Source organism: Amblyraja radiata, chromosome 7, assembly GCF_010909765.2.
Source record: "Amblyraja radiata isolate CabotCenter1 chromosome 7, sAmbRad1.1.pri, whole genome shotgun sequence".
Classification (NCBI taxonomy): domain Eukaryota; kingdom Metazoa; phylum Chordata; class Chondrichthyes; order Rajiformes; family Rajidae; genus Amblyraja; species Amblyraja radiata.
The window spans coordinates 9666822-9683621 of NC_045962.1; the positions used below are offsets into that span (position 1 = coordinate 9666822).

A 16800-nucleotide genomic window follows, 5' to 3' on the forward strand; every position below is an offset into this window, starting at 1 on the left:
TTGCAGATGATGTAAATGAACCTGCATCGCAGAGATTATCAATTATTATTTTAGTTATTATTCAGAAACAACTTACTATTTTTAAAATATCTCCTTCCAGCTTTGTATGTTCTGAAATCCGGGATGTGTTGTCTGTTTGAAAAACACCAGCAAATGTCCTTGCTACGGGGAAACAATAACAGAAGATTATAATTTAAAAACTCCCTGTGTAAAACCAGAACACAAGATTAAGTTTACATGACCATGAGTGTAACAGCACCGTGTGGGAGAAGTTAGAGGTAAATTCTCCAAGGGAATTTCATAGCAGCACTGGGCGAGTGCTGACTGTCTGATGGGGGCTTTGCTAGATGGCCACAAAGGTGTGGGTACTATTGCAAGAGGTTTTGGCATTTTTCGGGACCGCAGTCCATTCCTCAATCAACATGACCAGGCGGTAGAGTAATCGGGAATCTACCCCTCTTTCTGCTGATAAACAATGACATTCCTTTGGAGGAAGTTCTGTAAGTTCTGAGTTCTCTTAGTTCTGAGTTTACCTCTAAGTTCTTGAGTCTATCCTGGTTAGAGTGGATGTGGAGAGAATGCTTTAATTCATGTGAGAGTCTAGGACCAGAGGGCACAGCCTCAGAATAAAAGGACGTAACTTTAGAAAGAAGATGGGGAGAAATTTCATTAGCCAGAGGGTGGTGAATCTGTGGAATTCATTGCCACAGAGGGCTGTGGAGGCCAGGTTAATGGGTATTTTTAAGGCGCAGATCGATAGATTCTTGATTAGTAAGGGTGTCAGGGTTAATGGGGGGGGGGAAGGCTGGAGAATGGGGTTGAGAGGGAACAATGAATGGCGGAGTAGACTTGATGGCTTCTATTTTGCTCCTATAACATCTGCTTATAAACTTATGAAGTCATAGGAGCAGAATTAGGCCATTCGGCCGATCAAGTCTACTCTGCCATTTAATCATGGCTGATCTATCCTTCCTTCTCAACCATTTACTAATCAAGTTTCTCTCTATCTACACCTTAAAAATACCCATTGACTCCATCACCATCTGTGGCAATGAATTCCACACATTCACCACCATCTGGCTAAAGAAATTCCTCTTCATCTCCTTTCTGAAGGAACGTCCTTTTATTCTGAGGCTATGACCTCTGATCCTAGACTCTCCCACTAGTGGAAACATCCTATCCGCATCCACTCTATCCAGGCCTTTCACTATTCGGTAAGTTTCAATGATGTCCCCCCCTCAACATCCTGATGAGCCTCACCCACACCCACACAACAAGGGTGACTGGACTTCAGAATCATTCTGGAATTGAGAAGTTACCAGAAGATGTAAATGCTCCAATAGAAACGAGAGTTATTTTGTTGTTATCATTGTTGGTCTTTGCCTGCTTCTCTGATGGTCAAGTGATCTCTTGCTCATCCAGCTGTTTCCCAGAACCCAACAGCTGGACATTAGGCATCACCCCATGAAGCCCAAACCTCAACATGGTCTCAGTGTTGGTTCAAATCCACACTGTCAGTAAATGGCAGAATACATTGTTTCTCAGATGCGCACACAAGTGTTGGAGTAACTCAGCGGGGCATGCAACATCTCTGGAGAAGTAAGGATGGGTGATCGACAAAAGAAGGGGCCCCACTCAAAAATGTCACCCATCCTTTTTTCTCCATGGAAGCTTCCTGACCCGATGAGTTACTCCAGCACTTTTTCTATCTTTGATATGAACCAGCATCTGTATTTTAGTTTTAGTTTTAGAGATACAGCACGGAGACAGGCCCGTTGGCCCACCAAGTCCGTGCTGAGCAGTGATCCCCGTACAATAGCACTATCCTACACACTAGGGGCAATTTACAATTTTACCAAAGCCAATTAACCTACAAATCTGCATTTTGGAGTGTGGGAGGAAACCAGAGCACCCGGAGAAAACCCACGCAATCACAGGGTGAATGCACAAACTCCCTACAGACAGCACCCATAGTCAGGATCGAACCCGAGTCTCTGGCGCTGTAAGTAGCATTGTTACAACTATCATCAGCAGCGCTACAGATCTGCCACTGCTTGTGCGTGTGATTCCAGAGGCTTTGAGGCGGGGGGGGGGGGGGGGGGGGGGGGGGGCAGGATTAAAATGCAAGTTTGTATTAGTTGTCGGAGAGGGATTTCCTTGGGCTGCTAGCTGATGAAGCAAAATCATTCGCGCTTCCGTTCCCGGTTTATTTTTTAAATTAAAATAGCTGGACGATTTAATGGCTGGATTGAAGTAAAAAGCGACTTCTAACGCCTTCAACATCACGGATCGCAATATCAGGACAAAACAAAAGATATGTCGTTTATTTAACATATTATCTTGCTTTTTGGTGTGGCTTCATTTTAATCTTATGATGCGAGAAATATTATTTAGGCCCCATACGAATCGGCCGTGTCTTGCCTGTCGATATGGGCTTAAAATTTATGGCAACGGCAACATTCCAATCGATCACATTCTGGAAACATCCACTCTCAAGATAATCAAATTCATTATTTTTTTGCACAATCATGTCATAAGAACATCTAAAGCATCTATATTTTGTGTTGTTGTCTATCCATGATCAATATTTTCATACTAAATATCCACAGTACAGTTTTAGTCAGATGTGCAAAAAATAATGATTTTGATTATCTTGAGAGTGGATGTTTCTGGATTAATTTATGGGAATTAAACATTAAATTCCTTCCATTTTGCATATAAATTCATGACAAAGTGAGATTTTAAAAAGAAATGGATAGATATTTAGATCTAGTAATTGAATTTACACTTTACTCTCAGAGTGGATACATCAACTGATTTACAATAATCAATTAGGGTATAGCAATTAGGATAACAGGATCACGTGGAAACAGTAGCTATAGACACTTGGCTGCAAAGTATGACACAATAACTAAATAAGCAGCAGTATTAGGAAAGAAAGATCCTTAAAAGGAATATTCTTTGGGAGATTACAGTACAAGTCAATAAACAAAGCAATTGGTACAATTCCATATGCAAGTCCCTGAGTTAATTTTAAAATAAGGAGATATACCGGGAAGTTTTGTGAAAATAAACAATGCACACAAGGGGAGAAAGTGAAGGAGGTTGAATTGTCGGAACAATATACTATATTGTCATGAGATATGTTGGAAGGAGGAACGCTGAGTGAGCATTGTTGATATAAATTATTAGGGTATGTTCTCCAAACAGTGCTTGCCCTCCCACCATCTCCTAGATGTGTAGGAATGTCCATGTAACACGCCATGTCCCAAGCGTGTTGGAATGTCCATGTAACACGCCATGTCCCAAGCGTGTTGGAATGTCCATGTAACACGCCATGTCCCAGGCGGGTAAGAATGCCCAATTAACACGCTATCACCCATGCATGTAAGAATGTCCATGTAACACGCGATCTCCCAGGCATGTGGGAAAACCCAAAGAACATGCCATCTCCCATGTGTGTAGGAATATCCATGTAACCCGCCATCTCATAGATGTGTAGGAACGTCCATGTAACCCGCCATCTCCAAGACGTGTAGGAATGCCCATGAAACACGCCATGTCCCAGGCGTGTAGTAATATCCATGTAACACGCCATCTCCTAGACGTGTAGGAACTTCCATGTATCTCACCATAGGTTTGTAGATTAATTGGCTTGCTAAAAGTTGTAAATCATCCCTAGTGTGCAGAGGATTGCATTAACATGTGGAGATCATTGGTCGGCGTGGACTCGGTGGACTTAAGGGCCTGCTTCCTCACTGCATCTCTAAACTAAACCAAGGCGATTCACACTGTCATGCAAAGCAACACAGAAATTGTCATCTTATTTTATCATTTGGCAGTTTTCAGTTGTCCGATGGTAGATGTGGCATTTGTTCAGAAATGTTATAGATTGTGGGGTATGTAATTTTGGTATCTATCAGGAAATAGTTTTGGAAAAGTCACAGATATATATTTCTGGATTAAGTTTCAAGATGTCTTGCATGAGAATTGGTCTTAATCAATATTCCACAAAGTTAAAATAGTTTGTCTCCAACAACGCAACAAATCTGTAAAGCCACAGCAAGGTAAATACATACATCTGCAGAGCAACCGTTCATCTTACCTAGAGTGCATCTTGTTCCCTTCTCGAAGTAATACCCTGGGTAACACTTGCAGGAGAAAGAGCCCAAGTTATTAACACATTTTGAGCGAGATGGACATGGATTTGAAAGGCATTCATCCACATCTGCTTAAAGAAAAGAACTAATTACTATACTAAAACTGGCTTCGGAGGCTAAAGAAAGGATTTCATTTTGCAAATGCAAACTCATTGACAATATAACAATATAAAATAAAGCTAAACAAAATGATTATATTTAAGATTCCATTGTGTAATGATCTAATAACCAAACATTTCAAACTTTATCCGATGATGGCCATTTTAGAAACATAGAAACATAGAAAATAGGTGCAGGAGTAGGCCATTTGGCCCTTCTAGCCAGCACCGCCATTCAATATGATCATGGTTGATCATCCAAAATCAGTACCCCGTTCCTGCTTTCTCCCCATACCGCTTGATTCCATTAGCCCCAAGTGCTCTATCCAATTCTCTCTTGAATACATCTTGCTTTACATCCTCCCCATTGTGCAGGTTCAAGTTATATTTATTGCCACATGCTCCCTTAGTACAGTGAGATTTGTACAGTGAAGGAGACATTGTCCTCTTTGCCTCATTGCTGTCTGTTTCCCTGACGGTGGCTGAGATTGGACCAGATTGGTGAAGTGAGGAGCCAAAGCAATCAGTGAGCAACAGAATCAACCATATTATCAGAACCAGGTTGCTGGGTAGAATGAAGAATTGACAAATATTATAAGTTGACCATTTTCATTAAAAGTATAGAATCATCAAATGAACACCATATTTCACTTTCCAATTAATCTGGCAAGTTTTTTTTTAATTTAATTTAATTTTAAATTTAGAGACACAGTGCACAAACAGGCCCTTTCGGCCCACCGGGCCTGCGCCAACCAGCGAACCCCACACGTTAACACTATCCTACACCTACTAGGGACAATTTTTACATTTACCAAGCCAATTAACCTACAAACCTATAAGTCTTTGGAGTGTGGGAGGAAACCGAAGAACTCAGAGAAAACACATGCAGGTCACGGGGAGAACGTACAAACTCCGTACAGACAGCACCCGTCGTCAGGATCGAACCCGGGTCTCCGGCGCTGCATTCGCTGTAAGGCAGCAACTCTACCGCTGTGCCACCGTGCCGCCCAAGTATTGCAATATAATGTTTTCATAGTCTTAGAGTCAGGGAACAACTTGGCCCAACTTGCCCATGCTGCACAAGATGCCCCATCTAAGCTAGTCCCACCTGCCAGTATTTGGCCAAGATCCCTCTGAATTTTTCCTATCCACCTACCTGCCCAAGTGTCTTTTAAATATTGCTATAGTACCTGCCTCGACTACCTCCTCTGACAGCTCATAGAAAGATACAAAATGCTGAGAGAATGGAGCGGCTGGACTTGTATACTCAGGAATTTAGAAGGATGAGAGAGGATCTTATTGAAACATGTAAGATTACTAAGGGTTTGGACATGCTAGATGCAGCAAAATATTGCTATAGTACCTGCCTCAACTACCTCCTCTGACAGCTCATAGAAAGATACAAAATGCTGGAGTAATTCAGTGGGTCAGACAGCATCTCTGGAGAAAATGAATAGACAATGTTTTGGGTCTGAACCCTTCTTCCGACCCGAAACATCATCTATTCTTTTTCTCCAGAGATGCTGCCTGACCCGCTGAGATACTCCAGCATTTTGCGTCTATCTTCACATCATCTGCAGTTCCTTCCCACACGTTTCGTCTGGCAGCTCATTCCACATACCCGCCACCCTTGACCATCATTACCTAAAGTGCAACAACTTGCACTCATCTGCATTAAACTCCAAACCGGTAAATGGCATAGAATCTGAAATACATTACTCTGAGGACCGCTTACAGCACTGTGAGTTACAATGTCTTGTGTAACTGAGGACAGTTTACAGCACAATGTGTTACCTTTGCTGCAGTCCACTCCTTGCCAGCTGGAAGGGCAACGACATCTTTTCCTGTTATTACGGAAACTGATACAGGTACCTCCATTGAGGCATGGGTTTGAGAGGCAGGCGTTCCCTGTTTAACAGTAAATACAACATTTATAACAGATGATAGACAGTGGGTCTCCTGGTTCACATTTTATGTTATAGGGCCATGTAGCATGGAAAATGGCACTTCGGCCCACCGACTCCATGCCGACCATCTATCACCCGTTCACACAAACTCTATGTTATCCCACTATCTCATCAACTCCCTACACACTTGGGGCAATTTACAGAGTGCCAATTAACCTTCAAATCTGCATGTCTTTGGGATGTGGGAGAAGACTGGAGCACCCGGAGAGAACCCATGCGATCACACGGGGAACGTACAAACTCTGCACAGAAGCACCTGAGGTCAGGATCGAAGTCAGATAACTGACGCTGTGAGGCAACAACACTACCCACTGTGGGACAACTCTTGGATGTGGGGTTGGGTTGGCCAGGCCCCTGTGTCTGGGCCTTGTCAGTGGAGATGGGCAGAGAGAGGGCTGCTCCAATTCCATGCAGCCTTCTCAAACCAACTAGCAGGCTGATTGGCCGACAGACTCTGCATGCTGATTGGCTGACATGCCCTACATACTGATTGGCTAACTTACCATGCAGCTGATTGGCCAGACAGACCCTGCATGCTGATTGACCGAATGATCCTACATGCTGATTGGCTGATATACCCTGCATGCTGATTGGCGGACACACCCTGCATTCTGATTGGCCGATAGACCCTTCATGCTGATTGGCCGACAGACCCTGCATGCTTTAGCCAATAGACCCTGCATACTGATTGGCCAGACAGACTCTGCATTCTGATTGGCCGATAGACCCTGCATGCTGATTGGCTGACAGCATCCTGAAGGGGCAGGAAGTTCCTCCAATTGGGCAATCCCGCCAGGGTACTTTGCTTTCTTCTCATCAATAACTTCATACCTTAAACCATAATTTCCTTCCTCACTTTGAAGGCTTTCATGATTTGTGTCTGAATTAGACCCAAATTTGTGTCCTGTTTGACCCTATGTCAGTTCCAAGACTATAAAGTCCATCTCCTGACCAGCATGCCGACAACCTATTCCAAATTTATTCTCACCCACAACACAATCATTCATTACTGACTGCCTACGCTTCACTAATAACCGCCCAGTCTGGCCCGAACCAAGGTCAAATCTAATTGACCTTTTCATGTAAGTTACTGAAGTCATTTCTCAGGGAGTGCCAGCGCAGTCTCTATGTGGAAGACAGTACCAGACCCTACAATGGTTAAATTATCAGACAATAGACAATAGGTGCAGGAGTAGGCCATTCGGCCCCGAGCCAGCACCGCCATTCAATATGATCATGGCTGATCATCCCCAATCAGTACCCCGTTCCTGCCTTCTCCCCATATCCCCTAACCCCACTATCTTTAAGAGCCCTATCAAGCTCTCTCATGAAAGTACCCAGAGAACCGGCCTCCACCACCCTCTGAGGCAGAGAATTCCACAGACTCACATCACTGTGAAACACTCATCTCCGTTCTAAATCGCTTACCCCTTATCCTTAAACTGTGGCCCCTGGTTCTGGACTCCCCCAACATCGGGAACATGTTTCCTGCATCTAGCATGTCCAAACCCTTAATAATCTTACATGTTTCAATAAGATCCTCTCTCATCCTTCTAAATTCCAGAGTATACAAGTCCAGCCGCTCCATTCTCTCAGCATACGACAGTCCCGCCATCCCGGGAATTAACCTTGTAAACCTACATTGCACTCCCTCAATAGCAAGAATGCCCTTCCTCAAATTAGGGGACCAAAACTGCACACAATACTCCAGGTGTTGTCTCACTAGGGCCCTGTACAACTGCAGAAGGACCTCTGCTCCTATACTCTTGTTATGAAGGCCAACATGCCATTCGCTTTCTTCACTGCCTGCTGCACCTGCATGCTTACTTTCATTGACTGATGAACAAGGACCCCCAGATCCTGTTGTACTTCCCCTTTTCCCAACTTGACACCATTTAGATAGTAATCTGCCTTCCTGTTTTTGCTACCAAAGTGGATAACCTCACGTTTATCCACAGAGGCACATTGAAACTATTTGGAGAAATGAGTTTGTCCCACTGTGGAAGTCATATTATTTAAATTATGTTTTAATCAGAGCAGGAACGATGGGCTGAACAATGTCAGTCCTGCTTCACCTGCACAAGTAATGTCCCCATGTTCGCTCGTATCTCCGAACCCCATCTTCCACAAGCTGTTCCATCCCCAATCCTCGTCCACTGTAGCACACCATCACCAAACCCACATCCAATACCTCCCCACCATCGAAGGGATCTACAGAGAGTGGTGGACACTGCCCAGTCCATCATGGACCTCTCCACCATTGAAGGGATCTCCAGAAGGCGCTGCCTCAAAAATGCGGCCAACAACTTCAAAGACCAACACCACTTCTATTCCTTACACTTCCATGTTCCTATTAAAATCCACAAATGCCACTATCGTATCTGCCTCCACCACCACTCTTGGCAATGGGTTCCTGGCACGCATGACTCTCTGTGTAAAAAATCTGTCCCATATATCTCCATTAAACTTTCCCCCTCACCACCTCTAGTGTTAGACATCTCCACCCTGGGAAACAAGGTTCTGATTGTCTACCCTATCTATGCCTCTCATAATTTCATAAACTTCCATCAGCCTCCGACGTTCCAGAGAAAACAATCCAAGTCTATCCAACCTCTCCCTGGAGCTGAAACCTTCTAATCCCGGCATCATTCTGGTACACCTCCTCTGCACCCTTTCCAAAGCCTCCACATATTTCCTATAATGGGCAACCAGAACCTCACGCAATACTCCAAATGCGGCCTGACCCATGTCTTAGAGAGCTGTATCATGACTTCTTGACCCTAATATTCAATGGCCCTCACAATGAAGGCAAGCATACCATAATTCTTCTTGACCACTCTATCTACTTGTGCTGCCACCATCAGTGAGCTGTGAACTTGGGCTCCTCTGCACAATGGAAATGACTCTTCAAATGACATTCCTGCTCGGCAGTGCCATTCCTCCCCACCACCACCGTCATTAAAGCCAGTCCTCCCTCCTTGGATAGAGTGGATGTGGAGAGGATGTTTCCACTCGTGGAAGAGTCTAAGACAAGAGGCCATAGCCTCGGAACAAAAGGATGTTCTTTTCGGAAGGAGATGAGGAGAAATGTCTTTCGTCAGAGGGTGGTGAATCAGTGGAATTCTTTGCCACAGATGGCTGTGGAGGCCAAGTCAATGGATATTTTGAAAGAGATTGACATTCTTGATTAGTAAGGGGAACAGGGGTGATGGGGAGAAGGCAGGAGAATGGGGTTGAGAGGGAGAGATAGATCCACCATGATTGAATGGCGGAGTAGACTTGATGGGCTGAATGACCTGGTTCTGGTCCAATCACTCACACAGCACTGTTGGGCTCCCAGCTCCTCCACCCGACCCTCTCTGTCCGCCCATCGCCACCATGGCCACTGGGGGAAGGGCTTGGTTTTGGGACTCATCGACTACACACATCTACTTGGGCTTTGTGCACAGTGCGATTCCTCTACCATGCGGCCAGACACAAAGCTGGCAGCAAGCCAGCGCGCATGATGCCAAATAAATACGTCCTTCCCCTTGCAGAGGAATTTCCAGGGCATTGTGCTTCATTAAACAGGAAGCGTGAACTTCTGTCCTCACTGAAACATTGCAAACAAGCTCACAACATTTACATTTTCTCAACTTCCAAGGCAATTCCTTCTTTAACAAATGTTCAATTACACAGGGCATGTTAATTTTTTGCAGAACTATTTAAGTCAAGAATAATCAGGATAATTCTTCTCGGTCTAAAACATTGTAAATAGGTGTGGTGCTAAACTAGAGAGGAAATCCGAGTTTCAGTAAGCCATCTACAGCATAAAACACAAGGAAGTCATTTCCCTTTTGTGTCAAATACCAAAACATCCATAACAAAAACAACCAAAGAGAAAATCTTTAGTTAATGGCATCACTTTAACCTAGTGCATGGGATATGTTTGTGGATGTGGCACAGAGGAACAGCTTTTAGTTTAGTTTAGAGATACAGCGTGGAAACAGGCCATTTGGCCCACCGAGTCCACGCCGACCAGCGAACCCCGCACTTTAACACTACCATGCACACTAGGGACAATTTACAATTTTACCGAATCCAATTAACCTACATACCTGTATGTCTTTGGAGTGTGGGAGAAAACCGGAGCTCCTGGAGAAAACCCACGTGGTCACGGGGAGAACGTACAAACTCCGTACAGACAGCACCCGTAGTTGCGGGTCTAATCCGGGTCCCTGGCGCTGTAAGGCAGCAACTCTACCGCTGCACCCCCGTTATGGTCAAGATTCGAGAGTAAAACTCAAACTGCTGGGAAAACTCACAGTCAAACAGCATCGTTGGAGGCACAAGGATTGGTGATGTCTTGGATCACAGTCCTGGCCTCTGGTGCTGTCTTTGTGGCGTTCGCACGTCCTCCAGTTTGGGTTTCCACCGGCTACGCCCCACATCCCAAAGGCACATGATCACCAGGGTAACTGGCCACTGTAAACGTTCCACAGTATGATTGTGGAACTACGGGGATGTTGATGGAGATGTGGAGAGAATGATACTAGCATCTTTTGTGCCTATTTTGTACAAAGTTCCACCTGCCATGCCCCATCCCCCACAGTCTCCCAAACAGCTCGGTGGAACTAAACTAAACTAAACTACTCTCACCAGCGGCTGGCCTGGATGAAGTCCCTGGACGGGCACTGAAACTGTGTGCCCGCTTCACAGTCTACTGTTGCCCTCTGCTTCAGGGAACTTAACACTATCCCAGTCCCCGAGAAGGATGGGCCGAATGGCCTAATTCTACTCCAATAACGTGAACTTGTGAAAATAGAGAGACCAGTCACAGGGACTACTGCCCAGCACTCTAACATCAACCACATTGAAGTGCTTTGGAATGTTGGTAATGGTCACATCTTGTGGTCACACCTAATGGTATTAAGGCCCTGCCACAGTCACCTGGTGTCCACTCGATTGACCAACTCTCTCTTGGCTGCCCACAGAGCCGTGCGGAGATCATATCTAGCCTTGGATAGACACTGATTGCTGGAGTAACTCAGCGGGTCAGGCAGCATCTCTGGAGAAAAAGGATCCAATCCGAAACGTTACCCATCCTTTCCCTCCAGAGATGTTGCCTGACCCGCTGTTACTCCAGCACTTTGTGTCTATCTTTGATATAAACCAGTTCTTTGTTCCCTCACACCTAGACTTCTTTCTGTTTTTTTTAACACAGAGGGTAGTGAGTGCCTGGAACGCGCTGCCAGGGGTGATAGTGGAGGCAGATACAATAGTAGTGTTTAAGAGGCTTTTGGATAGATACATGGATATGCAGGGAATGGATGGATATGGATCACGTACAGACAGAGATGATTAGTTTGACTTGGCATCATGTTCGGCATGAACATTGTGTGCCTGTACTGTTCTATTTTATTCACTCATTTCCTCACTGCTTGCACACATTTCAAATTGTTCAGAACCGTTCCTCTTCTGTCTGTTATTAATAATATTCATTTCTATACATTTCAATATCAAAAACTATTATTACCTGCCAGTGAAATCACAAGCTAGAAATTCACTAATTAAAGAGCTGTAAAATTCGGTTAGAAAGCCAACATGAACATTTAAAGCATTACTTGTATCGAAATTGTGCCGTGGTTTTACATTACCCTTGGAGGCTTGAGATGTGCTTCTTGTGGTGACCTCAGTCATGGTGGAGGCCTGGAGTATGACTCTCCCTGCGGTGGTAGGAGGCAGTGTAACTGGTCTGGTCACTACAGCAGTGGTTGCAATCTGCGTGCTGGTGTCTGAGACTCTGGTACTAGTCGGGACCAACGTACTGGTTGGAGTAGCCAAGGTGCTCGAGGTCACGGTGGTAACTGAAGTCTTTGTGCTGGTCAAAGGGTTGATGTGAGTTGAAGTTCTTGTCCTGCCTGGTGGAGTTGTTTCCATAACACTAGTTGTGGGCAGGCTAACTGTGGTCTTGTCTCTGGCTAAAGCACTGGTAAGAAGAGCTGGACTAGTCCGTACGGTGGTAAACTCACTCTCCGTCACAACACCTAGTGTCGGCGTCGGTATGTCTGTGGAAGCACGTGGAACGACAGTGTTACTTCCAGTAGAAGTCCCGGATGTTACCACAACCGATGTTGACAATGTACTTCCAGCTTCTCTGGGTGAATCCGTGGTTGAAGGCGACAAATGTACATGTGTTGTCCTGGGCATTGTAATGGTGGAAGAGTCTGCTCCTCTTTCTGGAGGCTCGCTCTGGACAGTAAAGCCTGCCGTTATCCTAGGCACCAGAGTGCTTCCAACACCACTACTTCCCGATTCAACTGGATCTGGTTCAGCTGTTGTAAAGTTGTAATTCACTGCTCGGGAATTATTCACTGCACCTTGAGAATCCGACTGTATTGAAGACAACGTTGTTGCAATTAAGTTAGTAACATTGTCCATTGTCGAAACAAGTGTGGTATTTAAGAAATTATCTGTGACTCTGGGAAGTAAGCGACTTGTTGCATTGATTGGCGTTATCGTTTCAGCACCTGAAGTAAAAATTGCCAAATTTGAACTATTTGTGTAAGTGTCAGTTGGCCGTAAGGAAGATTCAACAAAGGATTCTTCTTCACCTGAACTGCTGATAACATCATTTAGGTCCATAGGTATAGATGTTGAAAGTGGAGCTGCCCCATCAGTACTATTTGTTGTCGTACTTACGGAACTTGTTGGATTGTTCGTTGATGAGTTTGCAGGATGTCCAGAACTATTCAGTGAATAATTCACAGAAATGTTATAAAAGTTCAGGAAAGTACTGGGAGAACCTTCAGAGGTATCTGGGATGGACTTTTCAAAAACACTTGATGAAATACTTACTGCACTCTCAGAATGATTTGGCAAGATGTTGGAAGCATTTTCGAAAGTTCCTGAAAACCTTTCAGAATCAATCTGTGTGTCGTTCAAAGAATCGTTGGACATATTTGGAAGCCTTTCAGAGTCGTGCTGTGCATGAATTGTAAACTCTTCAGAAACAGTTGGCAAAGCACTTAATCTTTCAGTCGCATTTGATGAAGTATTAAAAAACATTGCAGAATCATACACTGAACTGTTTAAGGACCACTCAAGATGATGTGGCGATGTATTGAAAGATCTCGCAACATAATCTGGTGAAGAACTGATGGACCTTTTAGAATCAGTTGATGAAATGTTTAAAGTCCGTGATTCACTTGAGGTCACTTCAGAAATATTTTGTACAGTGGTGAATATTTCAGAATCATTTGGGGAAGAGCTAAAGGAACTTTCAAAACCATTTATTGAAGTTTCAAGAGACCTTTGAGAATTATCTTGAGCATGTGTAAAGGCACTTTCAGAAATATTCAACAAAGTATTTGGCGAAAAGCCTGAAGAGTTTTCAAAAACGTTTGTTGATTCACTTGAGGACCTCTCGGATCCCTTTAGATCAGTTAACGTGACACTTAATCGGTCAGCCCCTAATGATGAGAAACTTAAAGATCGCTTAAAATCATTCTGCAATGTGCTTAATCTCACACCATCAGTTGGTGTATGCATTAAAGTTCGCTTAATACCGTCCAGTGAAGTGCTTAAGTTTTCAGCATCCATCGGTGAACTACTTAAAGATCGCTTAAAATAATTTTGCGATGTATTTATTCTCTCCAAATCATTCAATGATGTGCCCAATCTTTCAAAATAATTTGGTGAAGTGCTTAACAGCCGCTTATAACCATTCAGTGGTGTACTTGGTCCATCAGGGTCAATCGATGAGCTAGTTAAAGATCTATGAAAACCATTCAGTGATGTACTTAACCTTTCAAAATTATTCTGCAAAGAAGTTAGTCTATCAGGATCGGCAAGTGAACTGGTTAAAATTTGTTTCAATTCATTCAGTGATGTACTTGGTCTATCAAAATCGTTCTCTGAAGTACTGTGTGTCTCATGACCAGTTGGCGAGATGCTTAAAGATTGCTTCAAATGGTTCAGTGACGTATTTAATCTTCCAGCATCATTTGGTGAAGTGCTCAACGACTGCTTAAACCCATCTGGTGAACGATCTATTCTTTCAGGTTCAGTTCGTGAACTAATTAAAAATTGTCCGAAATCAAACAGTGAAGTGTTTAATCTTTCAGGATCAGTCAGAGGAGTACTTAAAGATTGTTTAAAATCACCCGCTGAAGCACTTAATCTCTCAACATTGTTCGGTGAAGTACTTAGAGATGTTTTAAACTCAGTTGAACTGTTTAGTTTTTCAGAGTCAGTTGGTATAGTATTTGATGACAGCCTTACATTAGTTGAAGTACTTTCTTCAAAATCATTGGTCAAATAGTTTAACAATTCATTCAGTGAAGAACTTAAAGATCTTGTACCAATACTTAATGATCTGTCAGAAACATGTGGTGAAGTACTGAGCATTTTCGAATCAGTTGATAACATGCTGGAAGGCTTTTCTGAATAGCTGTGTTCATTGCTTACAGATGCACTCGTTCCACTTGACACAGTAACTAGAGGCACAGTAACATCAGTCGACTCTGTAGACGAAGGCAACTCGGAACGTCCAGGTGAAGTATTCAAAGACCTTTGAAGATCTCCTTCCCCCGCTGAGGATGTTCCTTGAAACAACCTTCTAAGTCTTCCTTCTTCACTTGCGCTCTCATCTCCAACAGATGGTGCAAAATGTTGAGAGTCCACCCAATCTTCAGATATGTAATCACTTGCAGAAACCAAAACGTTCGATGAGCCATGTGCTGCGCTTTCCATTGATTCTGAACTTAAAGTCAATGTCGGTGGGAAGCTTCGTGAATTCTGTGTCACGGGGTCAGAGGAGGTGGACAGTTCCGTTTTTTCCAAAAATGTGCTTTCATTGGACGTCTGCAGTTCCGGTTCTCTGGAAATCTGTGCACTGTGGCTCCGAGAATCAGGTTCCCAACTTTCAGATGTGATGCTACTGTTTGGTGGTCTTCGAGTTCCAGTCCCTGAAAAAAAACAAAGAGAATTGTCGCAAAGGCTTTTAGCAAACTCTTTTATGTTGTCTGCGTCAATAGAATAACACCACAGTGACAGGTAAACATGTTACGTGATTGAAAGGGAAGAATAGTTAAGCTGAGACCACCCATCACAACTTGGTTCGGGAACAGCTCTGCCCAAGACCACAAACATTGCAGAGAATTGTGGATGTAGCCCAGTCCATCACACAGACCAGACCCCGTTACCATTGACTCCATCTGCACTTCAAGCTGCCTTGGAAGAGCTGCCGACATAATCAAAGACTTGTCCCATCCTGGTTATTTTTTCTTCTCCCTGCTCCCATTGGGCAGAAGGTACAGAAGCTTGAAAGTGCGCGCCACCAGACTCAGGAACAGCTTCTTCCCTTCTGTTATCAGGCTTGTGGACAGTACTTCCATAGCTAGGATACCGTCCGATTCATCTCTATCCCATTGCGGACATTGGATTTTGTCCCTGGAACTGATGTGCTGCAAAGCTGAGAACTATATTGTGCACTCTGTGTCTTCCCCTGTGCTCTACCTGTTGCACTTGAGTTTGGCGACTGTATCTATATGTGGTATTGTCTGAGTTTTGGACAGCAAGCAAAACAAGGCTTTTTACTGTACCTCTGTACAAGTAACAATAATAAACCTGAACCTAAACCTAAACCCTCCTAAGATGGGAGAGGAGGCTATGGATGTAGTGGATGCACTTAGTTTGGTTTAGTTTAGTTTAATAATAATAATAATGGATGGGATTTATATAGCGCCTTTCTAATACTCAAGGCGCTTTACATCGCATTATTCATTCACTCCTCAGTCACACTCGGTGGTGGTAAGCTACTTCTGTAGCCACAGCTGCCCTGGGGCAGACTGACGGAAGCGTGGCTGCCAATCTGCGCCTACGGCCCCTCCGACCACCAGCAATCACTCACACACATTCACACACATAGTTTAGAGATACAGCGTGGGAACAGGCCCACCGAGTCCGCACTGACCAGCGATCCCCGCACATTAACACTATCCTACACGCACTAGGGACAATTTGCCCATACACCAAGCCAATTAACCTACATACCTGTACGTCTTTGGAGTGTGGGAAGAAACTGAAGATTGAAGAGAAAACCCATGCGGTCACGGGGAGAAGGTACAAACTCCGTACAGACAGCACCCATGATCGGGATCGAACCCGGGTCTCAAGCGCAGTAAGGCAGCAACTCTACCGCTGTGCCACCCTGCCACCCACTTGATATTATCGCTGGGGCTTACGAGTTTATCAACTGGCACGTTCTCCTGTGGCTTCATGAGATTCCCCTTGGGACTACAGTTTTCCCCAACATCCCAGTGATATGCTGGTAGGTCAGTTGGCTGCCGTCAATGACCCCTTGGCATTGTGGAGACACAAGGAACTGTAGATGATGGAATATTGAGCAAATCACAAAGTGCTGGAGGAACTCAGCTGGACAGGCAGCATCAGCCGAGAGAATGGACAGATGATATGTTGGATCGGGACCTTTCTTCAGGTTAGAAGAAGTGGACAAAGCATCAAGGGAATGAGAACGGGAATAGGTAACAGAGCAATGGGAGAATGGACGTTGTGTGTGTGTGTGTGTGTGTG

At 44.2% G+C, this 16800-nt stretch overlaps 1 protein-coding gene across 4 annotated transcripts in view; it reads right to left on the reverse strand.

The window, feature by feature from the left end:
• heg1 (heart development protein with EGF like domains 1) overlaps positions 1 to 16800 on the reverse strand; it is a 59652-nt gene that overhangs the window by 25328 nt on the left and 17524 nt on the right. The window contains exons 2-5 of one of the 4 annotated variants that reach the window (XR_004412513.1): positions 11862 to 15173; positions 6053 to 6166; positions 4106 to 4151; positions 77 to 162 (exon numbers count right to left, since the gene is read on the reverse strand). Coding sequence is in view for 3 of the 4 variants with exons in the window: in XM_033023674.1 (XP_032879565.1) it covers positions 77 to 162; positions 4106 to 4228; positions 6053 to 6166; positions 11862 to 15173 (3635 nt within the window). In the remaining variant the exon portion in view is untranslated. Of the gene's footprint in view, positions 1 to 76; positions 163 to 4105; positions 4229 to 6052; positions 6167 to 11861; positions 15174 to 16800 lie in introns of those variants that run through there. The other 3 variants (XM_033023674.1, XM_033023676.1, XM_033023675.1) reach the window with 3 other exon arrangements.